This window comes from Bicyclus anynana, chromosome 4 (assembly GCF_947172395.1).
Source record: "Bicyclus anynana chromosome 4, ilBicAnyn1.1, whole genome shotgun sequence".
Taxonomy (NCBI): Eukaryota; Metazoa; Arthropoda; class Insecta; order Lepidoptera; family Nymphalidae; genus Bicyclus; species Bicyclus anynana.
The window spans coordinates 17,561,654-17,580,422 of NC_069086.1; the positions used below are offsets into that span (position 1 = coordinate 17,561,654).

Sequence of the window (18,769 nt, forward strand, 5' to 3'; positions counted from 1 at the left end):
GCGGTTTGACACTTGATGACTTGACAGCACTATTCTATTATAATTTTATTTTTTTACTGCATGGAAATAGGGTAATCGTTCATGTTTAGATTTTTTAGATTTCCCTTTATATATTTTATTATTAATTTCTGGGATTACTACGGATGCTATGACATTTGTTGAGGCGCTAAGCCTCAATCAAAATGGTTCTAAACGCCGCTGTGCAAATGTTAAGGTTAGTTTTCATTCAACTTTTGTAGAAACATTACACTAAAAAGATAATGATACTGTCATAAATGTTTGCATTGGTAATTCCTGTAATAAGAATTGGGTACTTACCAAAGTCACAGGAAAATGTAAAGTAAATCCAATTTTAAAGATTAAAAAAACATGTCAGGTCACTTTCGTCATGTTTACAACACAACATTATTTGTATCTGCTAGAATCTTTGCTTTAGATTTTTAATAAATAATGATTTTTATTAAACCAAAATGAAATTCGGTTACGATCTTGCCTAAAAAGCTATTTAATTTGTCACTTTAAAGCCTTGACAGCAATACATATGGTAGATGAAACTAGAAATGTTAATTTAGTTCCCTCTTAATAAATGCTTTTGTTGCATTTATAGGTATGTATATATTTAATCTGTTGAAAATATATTATGGCCATGGTATTACCTGCATAGATTCTGTTTCAGTAGGATCTAAATACCTGTTTGGTATGCCCTACTAAACATATCTCTGAACCAAATTTCATCCAAATTTGTTCTATAGACAGGAACATACAAAGGCTAATTTTAATTTTGTTACCCATGTATACCTGTGGGGCACAGCTACTTCTGGATACAAGATTGGAGAAAGATGCATCAATAATAATAATAATTCATTTATTCATTAGAAAATGCAAGGTTTACAGTTTGTTCTTTTACAATAGACAACACCTCACTATATAACCCAAAAGTGACACGTTAATGTGTACAAATAAATACTTATATAATTTATAATTATACCCACACGCTGAAATACCTCTCATCACGCAAATATTTTCCAGTTGTGAAAATTTAAGTCACAGCTATTCATGTAGAAAGCATCCATAGCTGTGGCACTACCTACAGCACCACATGGCCCTAAAATACAGGGTGCTCGGAAGTATTTACCATGAATTCAAGGTGTTGACTAGTCCAGTTATAGGAGCCGAACTGCATAACTAATACTTTTTCAATGAAAAATGATAACGTTTTATGTTTTCATACAAAGTATTTAAAATAATTCTGACTATGATTATGTAACACACGCCTTTATCTATCATTGCATTTAAAAATATGTAAATCTTGGCTATGTCATAGACAGTCGTTGTTGCAGACAATCTTGCTATACTGACGAGTAACCCGAAACATTGTCAGAAACTATTAAATGAAGTGAATTACTTTTGTTCGTGGACTGAGGGACTAAGGACAAAGCCAAGTAAATGCTACTGCCCATGTCTGGGGAGATGAAATACCAAATATACCTACTTCCTATGATCCGGGACTCTATTAGTGGCCAAACAGTAACCACAATTGCTGAAGCAGTACCTTTTAAATTACTTGGTAGAAAGATTGATTACAATGGACATACACCATCTCTAGAGGTAGTTGTCGATAATTTCATTAATGACCTCAATAAAGTAGATCTTCAGCCAATAAGCAATATCAAAAAAGCTTGGATTTACAATACCTATCTTAGTTCATATCTGACTTGGCCTTTGTTTATGATATTAATAAAACCCTTCTAGCAAAATTGGATGCAAATGTCATAAAGACATTGAAGTTTTGGTTTGGACTGGCACACTCGGCTGAACTCTATTCAGGGCTCACAACAGTTTTGGGTTGAAAATTAAGAAGCCATCGGAACTCTAAAAACACCTTCGAGTCGCCAAAAGTCCTGGCAAATTACTTACAAAAAAAATATTATTTTGCTGCGAAAATATTAATTTTGAAACACTTGTTCCTTGAACATTTTTAATTAATTTTCAGTAAAGAACCCCCAGTTTTCGTCTGTCCCGTCCTGACCTCAACCAATCCCCACCAGCCACTTGAGCAATGTGGTTGAGGTCAGGACGGGACAGACGAAAGTGGAAACTGCTGGAGGAGGCCTATACCCAATACAATGGGATTCATGCAAACGTAATATAAAAAGAAAAAAAAAAAAAAATCTATTAAAAAAAAAAAAAATTGTATTACTAATTTGTATGAAATAAATAAAGACTTTATAATTATTATTATTATTATAAAGAACCCCCAGAGTTATGGGAAATATTCCTGAGTACCCTGAATATTTGGACTAGCTGATGTCTGCCACTTGTTTTGTATGAATTTGTGATATTTAATATCCTGAATTTATTCTCCTTGGAGGGTGAATATTGGAAAATCCTTTTTTAACACATGCTTGTACTTAATTACAGCACTCCATACATCATCCATTGTTTTAACTGTATGTTGACAGATAAGTCAACAGTTGTCTTTCATACACACAGATATACAAAGTGCAATGTTGTCTTACACCAAAATAACTTGTTTGTTTCAGAGAGGCAGATGAGTTAAAACAGAAAATATTAAAATTCAATAGTGGAACTTCCATGCTGCAAGATAAAACATTATGGGCCACACAGCAGCAATTGCAGAAGGTATTCAAATAATATTAGCTGACCTCGTCTTATGTACACATACCTTCTTCCCTACCCCTATATTATGCTACTCCTACCCTTTTCCCATATTTCCTCACCTTTCAAACCATCCCTGGACTATGACTGGCTCATCCATTCTCGAGTTTTAGCAAGACAAACAAACAGCATTTGATTTATTTAAAACTGTTGTATATTTTTTTCTTACAAACTACTTTATAGAATATGTAGATGGATCACCTAATAGTAAGTCATTACCATTGCCCAAATAACATGACTAAACAAAATATACAGTGAAGGTTTCATTTTTAGGTATATCAAAAAGTCTTGGTGCTAGATCTGGACTATGCTTTAGAGAAAAAAGTGGAGCAGGACCTTTGGAATGTTGGCTTCAAACAACAGATTGAGGCTTTGCAGGCGTTATCAAAGGATAGAAAGGTTTGTCTTTACACATACATTGTGTATTTAAACAACCAGATGCCTTAGCCATGTGGCACATTGATTCTCTTTCTACAAACGCTAACTCTTTGACAACTAACAAAATCCGATCAACAACTTGATCACATCATCTGTCACTTCATTTTTGAATTTTTGAAGCATTAGTGTTTGTAGAAAGATAATAATCAATGTGCCATATGGTAACAGGCCCAGTTCTTGTATATAAATATATCATGTTATTGCAATATGTGTATCTTGGAAGTAAAGGAGTGTTTCACTTACAATTTTGTAATTACATTAGTGTTTCTTTATAAATATTCAATTTGATAATCTGTCTTTGCAGTTAGTAATGCTGTTGTTTTCAACACAAGTTTGATGCGCAGCCCGGGCCCATTTAGGATCTTACATTATCTAAATTGGTTCAGTTCTAGTCTAGCAGTAGTTATTGACAGTGGCTAGGTACCATATTATATGAAATGGCTACCACCAAGTTATTTACTCATAGTGTGTATCTTCCTACTACTAAACTCATCACCACACAACGTGCAATGGAAAGGAGCATCTTGAAACTAAAAAAAGCTGACAAAATAAACAGTATAATTATTCGGAAAAAAACTAATCTCACAGATGCTCTGGACCATGCACAAAGACTTAAGTAGAGATGGGCAGGCCACCTTGGCAGGCTAAAGGACAAACGGTGGACTAAGAAAATTACCTATTGGAAAGGTCCACTTGGTAAAAGGAAGGTAGGAAGGCCTATAGGAAGGTGGGTAGACGACATTACCGCAGTGACTGGCCAAGGTTGGATGGAACTCACAAAAGAAAGGGACAAATGGAAAAAGATGGAGGAGGTTTATACCCGAAGGGGCCCATTATTAACTAGTACCAACTTACTACAATAACATAACTAATTATTTAGATAAATATATAGATTAGTTAGAATAGTTTTAAGATATATAAGTACTATCTAAATGGGAAAAATAAAGCTTATTATTATTAGTGTGTATCTTGTTAGGATGAAACATTCAAGTTATCGGTAAAATAAATTATTATACCTCGTACAAGGAAGCCATATTTTCTTCCATCTTACACTACATAATCAATTAATATCACAGTCAAGGGTTACCTTGTATTTGAATTAAAAATTTCGTATTTTATTAGCAGAATGCACTGCGAAGCGAAGCACAGGCGATGCTGTCATGGGTGTTGCAGGCGGCCGTAGGGTTTTACTTGTGCTTGTTGCATCAAATTTGCACTACCTTCAAATTGGATCTTCCATTCAGGTGAGTAAACTATTCTAGTAGCCAAAAGAATATGTAGATGATAAAAATATTTTTAACTTTTGTGATGATAATGTCTCTATTAGAGATGGGCGGAGTACTCGGTTGATACTCGGTACTCGGCGTACTCGGCGGATTTTTTGATACTCGTACTCGGCCGAATAACTCGGTGGGTGAATGCCGAGTATACTTTGTTTAAGAAAAGCATTATTTAGGTAGATATAATTAAAACAACAGTGTTAATCAAAAAGTATTTATTAGTAATTTAGGAAATCTTTGAAAATCTCGATTAAATTTAAATAAAATTAAAATGAAAGATTTAAAAGAGCAACTGTTGAGTTTCTCGCCCTCTCTTCTTAACAGGAGACTGCGCCTTCCGAGCTGGGTGGTAGAGTCACTACAAATAGTCAAACTTGACGTTTCAAAAGTGCTCGTAAACTAAGCCTACTTGAAATAAACAATTTTTTACGCGCGCGAAATAGAAATTTCATTGAACCGAGCTACTCGGCCGAGTACTCGGTTGAAATAAAATTGAACCGAGTAAAGTAAAACTCGGTACTCGTTACTCGGCGCATCTCTAGTCTCTATGGTCCTTAGACGGCGCGCGTCTCTGCTGGGTGCGGTGGAAGGCTGGGAGGCGAGCGCGGGCGCGGGCGCGGGCGGCGCGGGGGGAGCGGGCGCGGCGCGCTACGCGAGCCAGCACTGCCTCGTGCACCTCGGCGACCTGGCGCGCTACCGCCACCAGCTGCGCGTCGCGCACTCCTTCTACAGGCACGCGCTGGCCGTGTCCGTGCACTCGGGACAACCCTACAACCAGGTACAGTATGAGGCCGTATAGACGCGCGAGCCGACTGCGGGTGGCATTGAGGCATATGTGTTGGAGATGCTGCTGCGTGCTACTGTACTGTTCCTCCGTTGCAGCAGAGGCCTTTAGTTTTGTCTGGAAATTGGTGTGGTGTTGTGAATGAGGTATTTATTTAAACTCAGTTCTTGGATATGATTCATTTGTTATATTTAGTAATATTATTTGTGTTTGTGCAGCTGGCGTTGGTGGCGTGGCGGCGCGGGCGGCGGCTGGCGGCGGTGTACTGGCACGTGCGCTCGCTGCTGGTGCGCGCGCCCTTCCCCCCGGCGCCCGCCAACCTTGCGCGCACGCTCGCCGCCGCCGCCAGGTACCACCTTGATCACTTACCTATTATTTCATGCTCTATATTGTTTGATGCTTCATGAAAAGTATTGATGATGATGAGTAGAGCGACGCCTCATTCGTGCCTTGCGATACAATGCGTCGTTTTATGTGTATTTTAAATGGCATGTCCTCTTGCGCTGCGACGTTGTGCGTCAACGCAACGCAAGTGTGCATAATGCATACTATGCGTTGATACATTGTAACACACTAATCATCGATTGCCCGATTTATCGCCTTTATGGTGTTTGAATTGTGTGTGTTTGTGTAAACAGTCGTGATGTGAAGGAGGCGCCCGCGCTGCCCGTGCTGCCAGGGCTGCCGACGGCGCCCGCGCAACCCGCCGACGTGCCCGAGCGTCTAGACTCTTACAGCTACGTCAACGAGCTGGTGCGCGTGCTGCACTACCTGCACACCGCCGAACAGTAAGTGTGTGTTACTTTGTTATTTTATAATATTATTTTATAGAGAGGTCATCTCCTCCCAGACAAAAATCCGATAAACAATAATTACAACACAAAATCAATAACGTGACTGGCAGCGTAACGGTGTCTACGCTGCCTGACAAAAAGTGGTGCTCAAGTTATCAAATACCCTCTTATTTATACCAACACTGATACCTGCCCTCTACAATAACCTTAATAATGAATGTTAATACCACATGTGGTCGAGGATCTTGTAACAGGCAGTCGACTGCAGTCGTCGGTAGCAGTTGCTCTTTGGCAACATGCTGCTCGTGTAAATGAACCCTTAAAATGGACTTAAAACGACTGTTTCAGACTAGAGGTGGCGGAGGAGCTGGTGAACACGCTCGGCGCGTCGCTGTCTCCGCTCGTCGCCACCGACAGCTTCGACTCCATGACTCTTATTAAGGTAACTTTATTCTTTTATAAACATAAGCCCCCCTATATTGCTGCTGATACCTAAAATCTTGTATTGCGCAGCTTAACGCACGATATTCGGAAGCGTGATAGTGATTGCTTTCTTTTGGTTTTTTTGTGAGTGACTACATGTATGTGACTTTGGAATAATGTGGTAAAAAAGAAAGAAAGAAAAAACTTTTAATTTTAAAACCACACTCACTGGTACCTAATATTACTGGTATTGTATTTTGTATTATATTGTAGCTAATTAGAATCATATTATACTAGAGGTGTAGTTAGATTTATATGGAGTTTGAGTGTAGCCATACAAGAAGGTAGTCAACTCACTGAAATGGCGACTTCCAAAACTCTGATTCAATATTTTATTAACGACTTTCTCATGAAACTGATTTCTTGATTTATTTTTATAGAAATATGAAATACTCAGAGATTTTAACCAACATTTTGTGTCGTCAGATGGCATGCGTAATAATATGGGCGGTGCATTCCACCACGGAAGACTTCTCGCTAGAAGCCAGCGCCTTGAGCGAAGCAGAAGCGACGGCGGCGCAGCTGGCTTCATCGCTCGCGGCGGCTTCGCTTCTGTCGCTGCTCCTGCCCGTCTATACTTCTGATGAACTTCCTCAGAAGGCCTTGCCAGCGCGTATGGATAACTTTTTACCTGACTGACGTTACTGTGCGAAAGTTACTCATAATAAACGATGGACAATAATTTATTGTTCTCCGCGAAAACTCGAGGAATCTGAACAAATCAGACAAAATCCTCAAACAATTTTTATCGTTAGAACATTGTGGAGTCTACATCCTCTGAATTTATTTATTTCTTTATTTGGTCCACTGGTGACCGTTGCAGAATTTACACAATTACAATATAAAAAAAAACACAAGGTAGGTAGCCATTTCCGTAATATTAAAATAAATTAACGATTACATAAAATCAGTTTATATAAGAAAAATACATTTTACAGTAACAAGAAAAAGAAACATTTTACAACTACTATTTGTATATACTATATAGATACAAAAAATAAAATAAAATTGGTATAAAAGAAAAGAAAAATTAGTTTAGTAAATCTAGTAAAACTAACTTGCGATATGTCCTTGGTGAGTCTATGTGGATATCTATAGACCGACTAAGTGCGTTATATAATTTGCATAGCCATAGTAGAATAGGGGCCAAAAACAGTTCTAGTGCGTTGCGGTACGAGTAAAGTAATTTAGCTTTGCGAGGGTATCTACTAGGTGCCCTAAAGTTAATTTTGCTTAGCAGATTTGGTGCGTCTATCTGGTTTCTCAGTAATTTGTATAAGAATGTGAGATGCAGATGCTCCATCTGTGTAGGTTTTTCGTGATGTTGGAAAAAAAAGAAAATAAACCGTGAATTCATTAACTAGTAAAAGTGACAACTTTAAGCAAAAAATGTTTAACTTAATTAGGTTGTACCGTTTATGTACATTATGTTGTTTGGCTGTATTGTATGCGACGTGTCGCAGTGAAGGTGTGGCTGCAGTGGCTGGTGTCGTACCCGAAGGCGCTGGGCGGCGGCGGCTGGGCGGCGCGCCCGCAGCTGTGGGCGGCGCTCGCACACACACTCAACAAACTCGCCGCGACGAGCGACACCGACAACAAGTGTGAGTGTGTACTGTTGTATATGCGATGTGTAGCACTTGTGACTGCTGTGGCTGGTGTACCTGAAGTGAAGGTAAGTGATTTTTGGTTCCTACCTACCGAAAATTATATTCGCTTTGTTAGGTCTTAAATTATTTTATTTCTTAGAATTATACTGTGTGGGTAGAGTATTGCGTCTAACGTCCAATATGTTGTACATATATTAATTGTTTTCTCTTGTTTTTCTACGGACTTCCTTAGTTAATTATGTTATAAAACGTCATCGTCGACAAAAACTAAAAAGTAAAATAAACTCTTAACTATAAAGACTACTTCTCTATAAAACTTTGAAATATTTGTCGAACATTGTACCCAAAGGCATTATTAGAAGTTCCAAAAAGTCCAAATGGTGATATAAATACTGTTTTTCGGTTTATGATAAAACCATTTACAACATAATGTGAAATTCACTTTCCTGGACAGTTCGCAAACCTGCACTGATGTAGTGCATAAATATTTGGATGATGTCAACAAACTTGAATGCGTCGAATAGGCGTCTCCTACACAAGCCTGCTCCCAAATATCATCTTTGTTGTCTATTATCATGATTGTCGTTAAGCTTAATCTTATCCAGTATAAACTAAAAATTGTAGATGCTTCGGTGCCCCTGCCTGAAGACGAGGAACTTCACGGCTTCGTGCCTTTGGAGGAGGGGTTCGAAGGGCTCAAGTTCGTGAGCCACAGCGATTGGGACTACGCCAAGGTGCCCGACGTCGAGCCGAGCGATGAGGACGTCGGGTATGTCACTATATTATGATAATATTGATTTATTTCGAGCTTTTGATACTTACAATCTACATGTCAGTAAGTCCAGGGTCTAGGATTCTTTTTCATGTCGGCCTTTTTTTAACTTGAATTATTTACAAGAGAAATTCCGGTTTCTAAATTTTCTACAATCTTTTTAAAAACGCTCCAAATGTGAAATGACAAGGATTCGTTACGCTAACTATTCATAACTGCTTAGTAATAATTACTGATATGATCTCAGTTGCAGATTACACTATATTGAATAACTTATCAATATAATATTAATTGATTATGAAACACGGCTAAAACTCACGTGATATTACGTCGGAGTATGCCCGACTAGTTTCGAACCCATACGGGGCCCTTAGTCATGAGCTGGTTCTTGCATCGCGGCACGATCCAAACTGACTCAAAGCGCGATAATGGAAGTAGACATCCTGACGAGACTGTTAAAATTCAGTCGCCATAAATGTAGTAAAACATACATTATATTGATAATGTATGTTTTACTACATTTATGGCGACTGAATTTTAACAGTCTCGTCAGGATGTCTACTTCCATTATCGCGCTTTGACGGCCGCGTGGCGCAGTGGGTAGTGACCATCCACGGCCGTGGGTTCGATTCCCACAACTGGAAAATATTTGTGTGATGAGCATGGGTGTTTTCCAGTGTCTGTGTGTATTTATACATTATATAAGTGTTTATATATAGTATATAATTGTATATTAATATTATAATATCAACTATCTTAGCACCCATATCACTTACCAACAGGTGAGATTGTAGTCAAGGGCTAACTTGTAAAGAATAAAAAAAAAATGCTTACTTTGGGGCTAGATAGTGATGTGTATTGTTTAAGTATATTTATTTATCTATTTATTTATCGGTGCAACGTATATAAATAGAAGTATATTTGTTTAGAAAAGTGTTGTTCTGTACAGTTCAGCGGGTGTATCGAGTCTGTCTCTAATCGGAGAGCCGGAGCTGGAGCAGCGGGTGCGCGCCGGGCGCCTGCTGCGGCTCGGGCGGCGGCTGGCCGAGCGACACCCCTCGCACCTCTCCTACACGTGAGTCATCTGTGGCCAGTGCACATCGAATCAGTCCCAAAAAAAAAACGTATCCACAAGTTCCTTGACTTAATTAGTCCAAAACATCCAAGGACTAATTTACTTCATATTATAATTACAACTAAATCAAGCCACATAACATTTACGTTCAGAAGGGGAGATTGTCCAGCTGTGAAACTAGACGAGATTACCTTACCCCACCAAACAACCGTTAAATATTTAGGTGTACATCTGAATAGAAGATTGACTTGGAGAGATTACATTAAGGCGAAACGAGATCAGGCCAATAGGAAATTTCGAGAACTGTATTGGTTGATTGGGAGAAAATCCACACTAAGCCTGGAAAACAAGCTGCTGATATACAAATGTGTTATAAAACCAGTATGGACTTACGGTATTCAACTCTGGGGCTCTGCTAGCCACTCAAACATTGAAATACTTCAGCGCTTCCAAAACAATGTATTGAATGTATTATGCAATGCACCATGGTTCGTCAAGACTGCAGAAACACATAGTCATCTTAAAATTTCACCTGTTAAGGAGGAAATAGACAGGTCACTAGAGGCCTACAAACAGAGGCTTGAGCGCCATAAAAACAACCTGGCTGTCAAATTGTTAGACGTCAGGGACTGCAAATTCCGCCTGAAACGAACACGACTGGCCAACATAGTATAGTAGTATATACTCATTCCTGGAGGGACGCTACCGAAACGACATACTAAATAGTCATTTGATCGGATTATGGTCCAGAGACTGATCTCCGATAGACCAAGAAACAAGAGAAAAAAAAAATATCATAATTACTCAAGCTACAAACGTTGTGCTTGTAGTACATCAGCGGAGGGCGAGCTGACGTTTGCGGCTCACTCGGTGGACGGCGCGCAGCTGGCGGCGCTGGTGGCGCGCCTGCAGCCGCCCGCCGCGCGCACGTCGACGCCGTCGCCGCTGCCGCCACCGCCCGTCATCATCTCCGAAGCGGACTTCAGGGAAAAGGGTGAGGGTGCTACAATATGTTATGTAATCCAAATGATAATGTAACGAAAATGAAACTAAAATTTTATTCAATAGTTCGCGAGAAACGCGTGGGCATTTTGAAGCCGCAGGGGTCTCTGGAACGCGCGCGGGAGGAACGCGCGCTCGCCACCACGCTAGAGGAACCGGTGACTATCAAAACATTATTAAGTTTTAACACTAATTTATAACATGAATATAGTTCAGTTGTAGTCAAAAACAAGTTTTAATGAGAAGAAATTGGCAAAAAAGCTCGACAATTGCTATTATGTGTGAAATTGCAGCCAATCTATGCTTTGTGACATGATAATCACATCAGAAATGTATTTCCGCAGGAAAGTGAGAATAGCTCGGAGGGAAGCAAGTCCGAGGACAAGAAGGAAGCGCGCAAGGCGCGGGTCAACATCGCCATGGCGGCCATCATGCGGAAGCAGGAGGAAACTAACAAACAGGTCAGTGATCTCGGCATAATTATTTGTGGCGACGTAGAAGATATTTATATTTTTCTATCTTTAATTCTTCACGTAAACTGTAATGTAAGACTGTTTAGAAATTAAAACTTTGTTTCAGGTCAAATTCGTGACTCCACCGCCAACTCCAGAGTCGTTGAGTGAACCTTCTGAGAGCCAAGGCAGTGAGACTCCAAAAGACGAAACACCAAAAGTCATACAACCGAAGGCCATAAAAAGCCTCGCCAATATACCTGTCGGTAGGAAAACCGGCGGAATTCTCTCTTTGAAAGACAAATCTGCCGGATATCCGCATCTGCAGAACACAGAACCGGAACCCAAGAAGCCTGAAAAGGAAGAGAAAAAAGAAGTTAAAAGTAACCAAAGTAGCAACGCCAACTCGCAAAATCACCAGCAAAAGCGTGAGCAAGCAACAAATTGGCCTAATCCATCAGCGCCAAGTTTCAACGAAACGCCGAGGATGACAATACAGAAGAATTATGGTATACAAAACGTAGGAATGAACTACAATCCTTGCTACCAAATGCCGAGTCCTAACAGCCAAGGCATCAGACTGCCTGTCGTCAACCCCAAAGAGATCGATGTCAGAACCGCGGCGCTACAGAAACAGAATTCACGCCAAGATCTATTCCAAGACGGTCATAAGTTCGCCAACCAGGTCTATCAGTTGTCGGGCGACAAAAAGAACTTTATGAACGATCTTCCCCCGCGATTTGCGAATCAGTACCGCTATTGGCAGAACAGTCAGGACACCCAATACATTGACAACAAGTTCAGGGACGACAACTTAAAAAACGTCAACATGTCAACGTTCAACGCCCAACAGCAGCAACAACAACCTCCGCGACAAAATTGGCAACCGCAACAAAACGAAAGCTTCCAACAACCAGCGTCGTGGTGGAAACCGGAAAACCAAACCAATTTCAACCCGCAACCGTTTTCCGCACCTCCCATGAATTACTATTCAAGTTTACCTACAAACATGCCAAATCCGTACACTAATATGCAGTTTAATCAAGGTCAAACTTTGCAGAATATAGGCCAGAACGCACCGAACATGGTGCAAAATATACAAAATTTGAATCTGGGGCAAAGTAAACCAGACTTAGCGCCGAGTTACGTTCAGTCAGCGATAGGTCAACCTCAAATACAGACTTTGCAAAACTTGGTAGCGTCTCCTAACTTTAACTCCACACTGAACAGCTTCGCCCCGTACGCGCCCGCTGTGACCTACGACGCGTCCATGTACCCGCAATTTAATAAACTGGGATACCAACCCATGCCGATGAAAATGATGGATAAACCAAATTATCCGGGTGCTAAGGAACTAGATGTCGGACTGAATTATGGCGCCAACGTTTTGGAACTGCAAACTAGAAATTACGAAACTTTTGGCGCCGAAGGTGGTGCTATGAAGCCTTCGGAAGACGCCGCGGTAAGTTCCATTAATACCTATTTTATTTGATTGCATTACATCAGTATTGATTGCAGGGCCCGATCCAGGGGCCCAGTGCGACAAAAATGATTCTAACAAAATACTACTATAATAATAATAAAAAAAAAGTAATTTTGGTCTATGTAAAGGGCGGCAAAATTTGTCTTTGCCCGGAGCGGCAAAATTGCTGGATTGAACTCTTGACTGATTGCATTCACCCCAAAACATAAAAATGACATTGAATTAGAAGATTGTACTGATTGTATCGAGGCTGTTGTTTATTTTAAGTCAGCGAAATCTAGTTATTGTCGTCTTGCGAATAGTGCACTTTTTTGATACAAACAATTAAAAAATTATAACAGGTATAACCATTGCATTTATCCTCTGACATACTCGTACTAGATACGTGGGATTGCGACTTCGTCGTCTTTTGAACTTTAAACTTGAAACAAGAGATATTAGGCGAATGTACCATCACAACGGCAGCCGTACTCTTTAGACTGAAATAGCGATGCTAGTTGGCAAATTAACCATGGTGGCACTAGGTTTGGCCAGCTTAACCTTAATGTTAACCTTACCGGCAAAGACGTACCGCCAAGCGATTTAGCGTCCCGGTACGATGCCGTGTAGAAACCGAAAGGGTGTGGATTTTCATCCTCCTCCTAACAAGTTAGCCCGCTTCCATCTTAGACTGCATCATCACTTACCATCAGGTGAGATTGTAGTCAAGGGCTAACTTGTAAAGAAAAAAAAAAAAAAAAAATGTTAAATCCCTTAACTTCGAGATACCTACTGAATACTTCAGTCAGACAGTGGGGTCATCTCCTCCCGAGAGTGTCGGGTGAGGGGGTACGGGCCTCGAGGCTTGGCCTTCTTGCCTGAGCCCCGAAAGGGGCTCAGGCAAGAAGGCCAGGCCATAGAAGCTCACGAGGTAGAGGACGCCCCTGCATCATAATAATGAATTGACGTTTGCAGGGCGTGTCAGCGGCGGGCGAGGGCAGCACGTACTCGCTGTTCAGCGGAGCGCCCGACGCGCCCGCCTGGCCGCCGCGCTCCCCACACCAGGTTGGTTATTTTCACTTTCATAACACCAAAAGTTACCAAGCGATTTAGCGTTCCGGTACGATGTCGTGCAAAAACCGATAGGGGTTATATTCATCCTCCTCCTAACAAGTTAGCCCGCTTCCGTCTTAGATTGCATCATCATTTACCATCATTGTGAGATTGTAATCAAGGACTTGTAAAGAATAAAAAAAAAATGGCGGAGCGTATTTTAGTTGACGTTTTATCCTGATATTTCTTCGGAATTAGCTTCACGGAAGGGGTAACTTACAGCTTAGCGTCATCTCCAAAGCATGAAAGTGTTATGAGTTATTACTGACAATATCTTGGAAGCGAGAAAATTCTAGTATTTCATAGCAAAAACACGAACATTTATGACCTCATGGGCATGTAAGGTTAACTCTAAAATAAACCAGTTATATATTTTTTTCAGTCGTTATGGTCTGGCCCCGGGCCTTCCCCCCTCGAGCGCCTCCTGGAGCAGCAGAAGCAAATGCAGCAGCCCCCCGCGCCGCAGTGACACACTTAACGCGTACTCTGTCTGTGGTTTCTATTGGGTCTATGTTCTACGGTCATAAATCGTAGAGTCCTTTTCATGAAAGAAGTCCCTCTGCTAAACCTGAAATAAAAGAGGCAGCGCATATTAGCGCTGCGTCTGGGGGACTTTTGTATTCATGAAAAGGACTTTATACATTGTGGAAAAACAATATATATTCGTTCAAATAACTATTTGAACAATAAACAAACTTTATATATCTAAATGTAAATTCCTGAGTGTTTTTTGTGTTTAGTGACAATATGTTTCGAATTTGTCGCTACCTTTTTCTCTGTCTCAGTCTAACACGATACAAAAGATAGAGAGAGAGACAGAAACGAATTCGTAACTCGTGATGCCAAATTGTGAATACTTCATTCATATAAGCCCGACAGCTCGTTTGTGCAAAATTGCGAATATATTGAGGTGTCTAGTAAAAAAAAATCGGTTGTCTGTAAAGTTGTTTTACTGACAACGTCATAAAAAAATACTGATGCAATAGTTGCATCTTTCAAAAGAAAATGTTCGTTTTTCTAAAATACTGTTTAATAATAATATACTTTTATTTCTTGTAAAAAAAAGTTGGCAACCCTAGATCGAGGGAATGACGCATGACGTCATCTTTTTTCGAGTGTGCAGCCGGCTCCATCGAATTATAAGACGTTGTCACGTCAATAATAATTTGAACCCGGTAATAAATCTGTATTTTTACAGCAGTTCAAGCAAGTAAGTAACATTCAATACTATAATCAATCTGTACAAGTAGATGGGTTGCTAACCTACGTCATTACTCATATGGACAGACAGACAGTCAAAATAACAATGACACTAAGATTTTTTAAAAGATTAAAAGGAGATAAATGAGAATGTCGTCTTAGACTGATTTCAGACTAGCGTATTTTTTGCGCGTATACGGTCGTTTAAACATACGCGCTTTTACGCGCTTCAAAAAACCGGACTCGCGTAAACGGGCATATTTCGGCGTGTTCGCTCGAACCAGCGCCGGCCCGAAGTAAATTTTAGAATGGAGCGAGATCCAATTATGGTGCCTCTCCTGTTTGCTCCTAATATATACCCAGGGCCGGCCCGTCCATACGGCGAACGGAGCAGTCGCTCCAGGCGCCAAATCCTAGAGAGCGCCTAAATGATAATCCTCAACCGTAGACGGTACTGCGTCTGATATTCAGTTGGTCACCCCAGAGTATGGTCGAGATCTTCGCGTTCCATTCTTACTTTACACTCATAATTTGGTATAGGTATTTACATATTATTAGAAACCATGGAACAAACAGGAGAGGCGCCATAATTGGATCTCGCTCCATTTTAAAATTTACTTCGGGCCGGCGCTGTATATACCTATACCAATTGTGAGTGCAAAGTAAGTATGAAACGTGAAGATCTCGGCCATACTCTGGAGTGACCAATGTTCTTTATCATTTAGGCGCCCTCTAAGATTTGGCGCCTGGAGCGACTGCACCTTTTACCATATGCCCGCCCTGCTCGAACCGGTGGTGTCGTGGCAGTTTCAACATGGATTCTGACGTAGAAACGTTACTATTGGCGTCGCCTGAGTCGACTGAGACGACGAAAAAAAACGCGCATATGCGAGCTTAGAAGCGCGTCAACGCTCGTACGAGTAGAGTGTGTGCCAAAAAGCGCGCCTATACGCGCCTACATACGGTTCTAAAAACAAGCTCGTACGCGCGTATAAAACGCTAGTCTGTAACCGCTCTTATAGATAGGTAATTGAAAATAATTGTCCATAATGACAATGCCAAGCAAATTCTTTGTAGCTGTCGTGCTCAGATGTGAAATTATTTTTTGTACTTTGTTACAAAAAAATAAACTGTAAATTAGATGTCGTTTTCTACTTATACTGTAAAAAACAATCTTATTGTAAGCTGTACCTATGTAGTTGATGTATTGTAAATTTTCGGGATTTTATGAACACTAGTAAATAAAGATGTTCATATGTGTAATTTTTTGTTTGGTATTAAGCTCTATTTAAACTGAGTATGATTATTTGAAATATGTATATTAAAAAAAACAAACAAACAATAAAAGTGAATATTTTTGATAACATTATAATCAATAGGAATAATTTGAAAATAGTTTCAAAAACTAATAAGCACGCTTTTAACCCGCACTAAAAATTACTTTTGGATTTAGGTCACGTGATAATTTTTTTCGTATCCCATTCAGCAAACACTTTCATTTAATACCCATATCATGGGGGTTCCTTTTTAAATAGCTAATCTGCCATGTTGGATTTAAGTCACGTGATATTTTTCGTATTCCTAACAGCAAACGCTTTCATTTGATACCCATATCAGGGCTATTTCAAACAGCCAGTCCGCCATCTTGGAGAGGCCGCCATATTGGATTTGTAATGACGTTTCTTAGCTTGTCATGTATTGTCATCAGAACTCAGAGCGTGTGCAAAATTTCATCCTAACCGAAGACCGGGAAGTGGGTCAAATTAAGATTCCAAGATTTTCTTACATACATAGATAAAAAGTGAAGCCAATATAAAGCGTGTAAAATACATATTATATCACGTATCAAATTGTGTATTAAATTACTTAAAATGTAAAGAGAACTTCATACAAGGCGCATAATCACTTCTTAAACTTATGATATTGTGGGGGTGGCAGCGATGTGAAGTTTTAAGGTTAAATATTCTGATAGCTGATAGAACTTACCTTTACAGGTCCAATACATGATGACTGAAGCACAGTTAAAAAATATCATTGATATTGGTTCAGCTGTTGTGAAGGATTTACATGTACATTATGTGTATTTATTTCATTTAGGTTCGCAATCACAATATTTACTAGTGTTCTAACGTAATAAATGTTGTTTGTATAAACATTGTTCTATGGTATAGTGATAGCAAATTTTCCACTGTGGGACATTTTGTAATAAAGTTATATTTGTTATACACAATGTTTTATTTAATTAACAAATCTTATTTATTAATAAAACCATCAAAGTTATTCAATAATTTAATTTTTATTTTCTTCATAATCGAAACAAAATTAAAATACATTGTCTAAATATAAAATGCGTATTAATCTAATTGCATTAAAAACATAGTATTTACAATATTGCTAATAATAATAATATAATAAAAACTAATTTTTAAACTAGGTATAATATAATTTATTATATTTTAATCAAGCGTTGTACCTATTTACGAGATTATGTGAACAGTATATTTATTTAATTTGCTATTTTCAACCATAAACTATAAAGCACAGTTAGTGCAGTCATTCATAACATGGCAGTAGAAACTAAGACTACTTTCATTTTCCTGACTTTACTGACAAATGGCCAATTCTACTATGGGTTCCCTGGATTATAATTTTATTGTTCTTTCTAACATGACTTGGCTTATTGATTAAATTAGGTACATTTACAGTTTTGTGTACAATAAATCTGAATATACAGAGTAAATTTTAAGCATCTACAGTCAATGGAAAAATATCCGAATACCAATCAGGCAACACTAGGATTATTATACTTTTTAATTTCCTGATTTATAACCCCTGTTTATAAATAAATATAAAATAGGTTAAAACAATGTCAGAGAAATTCATTTATTTAAAGCATAGATATTGTTGGTTAGACAGAGATGAACACAAACCGTGATTTATTTCGGAATATGATTGCGATAAAATACAATTATTCACTCATTAATCAAACGGTTATTTATAAAATTTAACCATTTTATTAAACTATATACGACAATAAAATATGGATTACACGAAAATACATACTTAATTTTGAATTCATACGCTTCTGTTTCTTAAAATTATAAAATACTTCATCCTGACTTGATATAGTTAAAGTATGACTTATTAAAAACGATATGTAAAAATTGACATAAAAATTTAATCTAACTGGTCTTTCACAACCGGCTGGTAGACATATTAATACTAATATTGATACAAAAAACAATACATCATAATAGCACTATTATTACATTGTTCCTTGATCTCACTTCTCAAGAAACACAGTATCGTATTTAGTTGCTATCCAGATCGGACAATATCAAGTGAATATATAAAATTAACAACGTTTATCGTTTATACAATATAAACTTAACGACACCACTACAATTAAAAAAGCATTGTTAAATAATAAATATTTAAAATTATTTGTACATGAAAAAAACTAAAACTATTCCGCGTGCGTTGTATATAGCCTTTTTGAACTAAAAAATGAAAAGTGTAAATTTTAAACAATAAAATATTTAATTGTCGTCCGCGTAAATTTCGATGTCAACTTTACTACTACCCCTACCCTACCCTATCCCTACCCTACCCTACCCCTACCCCTACC

General features: G+C 38.8%; 1 protein-coding gene across 2 annotated transcripts; it reads left to right on the top strand.

Moving 5' to 3' along the window:
• The first annotated feature begins 11 nt into the window (after positions 1 to 11).
• LOC112054836 (nonsense-mediated mRNA decay factor SMG7) lies at positions 12 to 17,366 on the top strand. Of its 2 annotated transcripts, none has more exons than XM_024094748.2 (18): positions 12 to 214; positions 2,544 to 2,643; positions 2,953 to 3,078; positions 4,243 to 4,361; positions 4,956 to 5,175; positions 5,400 to 5,530; positions 5,820 to 5,969; positions 6,324 to 6,417; positions 6,885 to 7,071; positions 7,922 to 8,059; positions 8,690 to 8,834; positions 9,787 to 9,912; positions 10,743 to 10,906; positions 10,981 to 11,072; positions 11,259 to 11,375; positions 11,494 to 12,828; positions 13,804 to 13,893; positions 14,324 to 17,366. In XM_024094748.2, exons 1-18 carry the CDS (start codon positions 183 to 185, stop codon positions 14,408 to 14,410), a joined length of 3,453 nt encoding a protein of 1,150 aa, XP_023950516.2. In that variant the 5' UTR covers positions 12 to 182; the 3' UTR covers positions 14,411 to 17,366. The 2 variants fall into 2 exon arrangements, with proteins under 2 accessions (XP_023950516.2, XP_023950515.2); XM_024094747.2 differs by having other exon boundaries at positions 13 to 214; positions 4,240 to 4,361.
• The last annotated feature ends 1,403 nt before the right edge of the window (positions 17,367 to 18,769 follow it).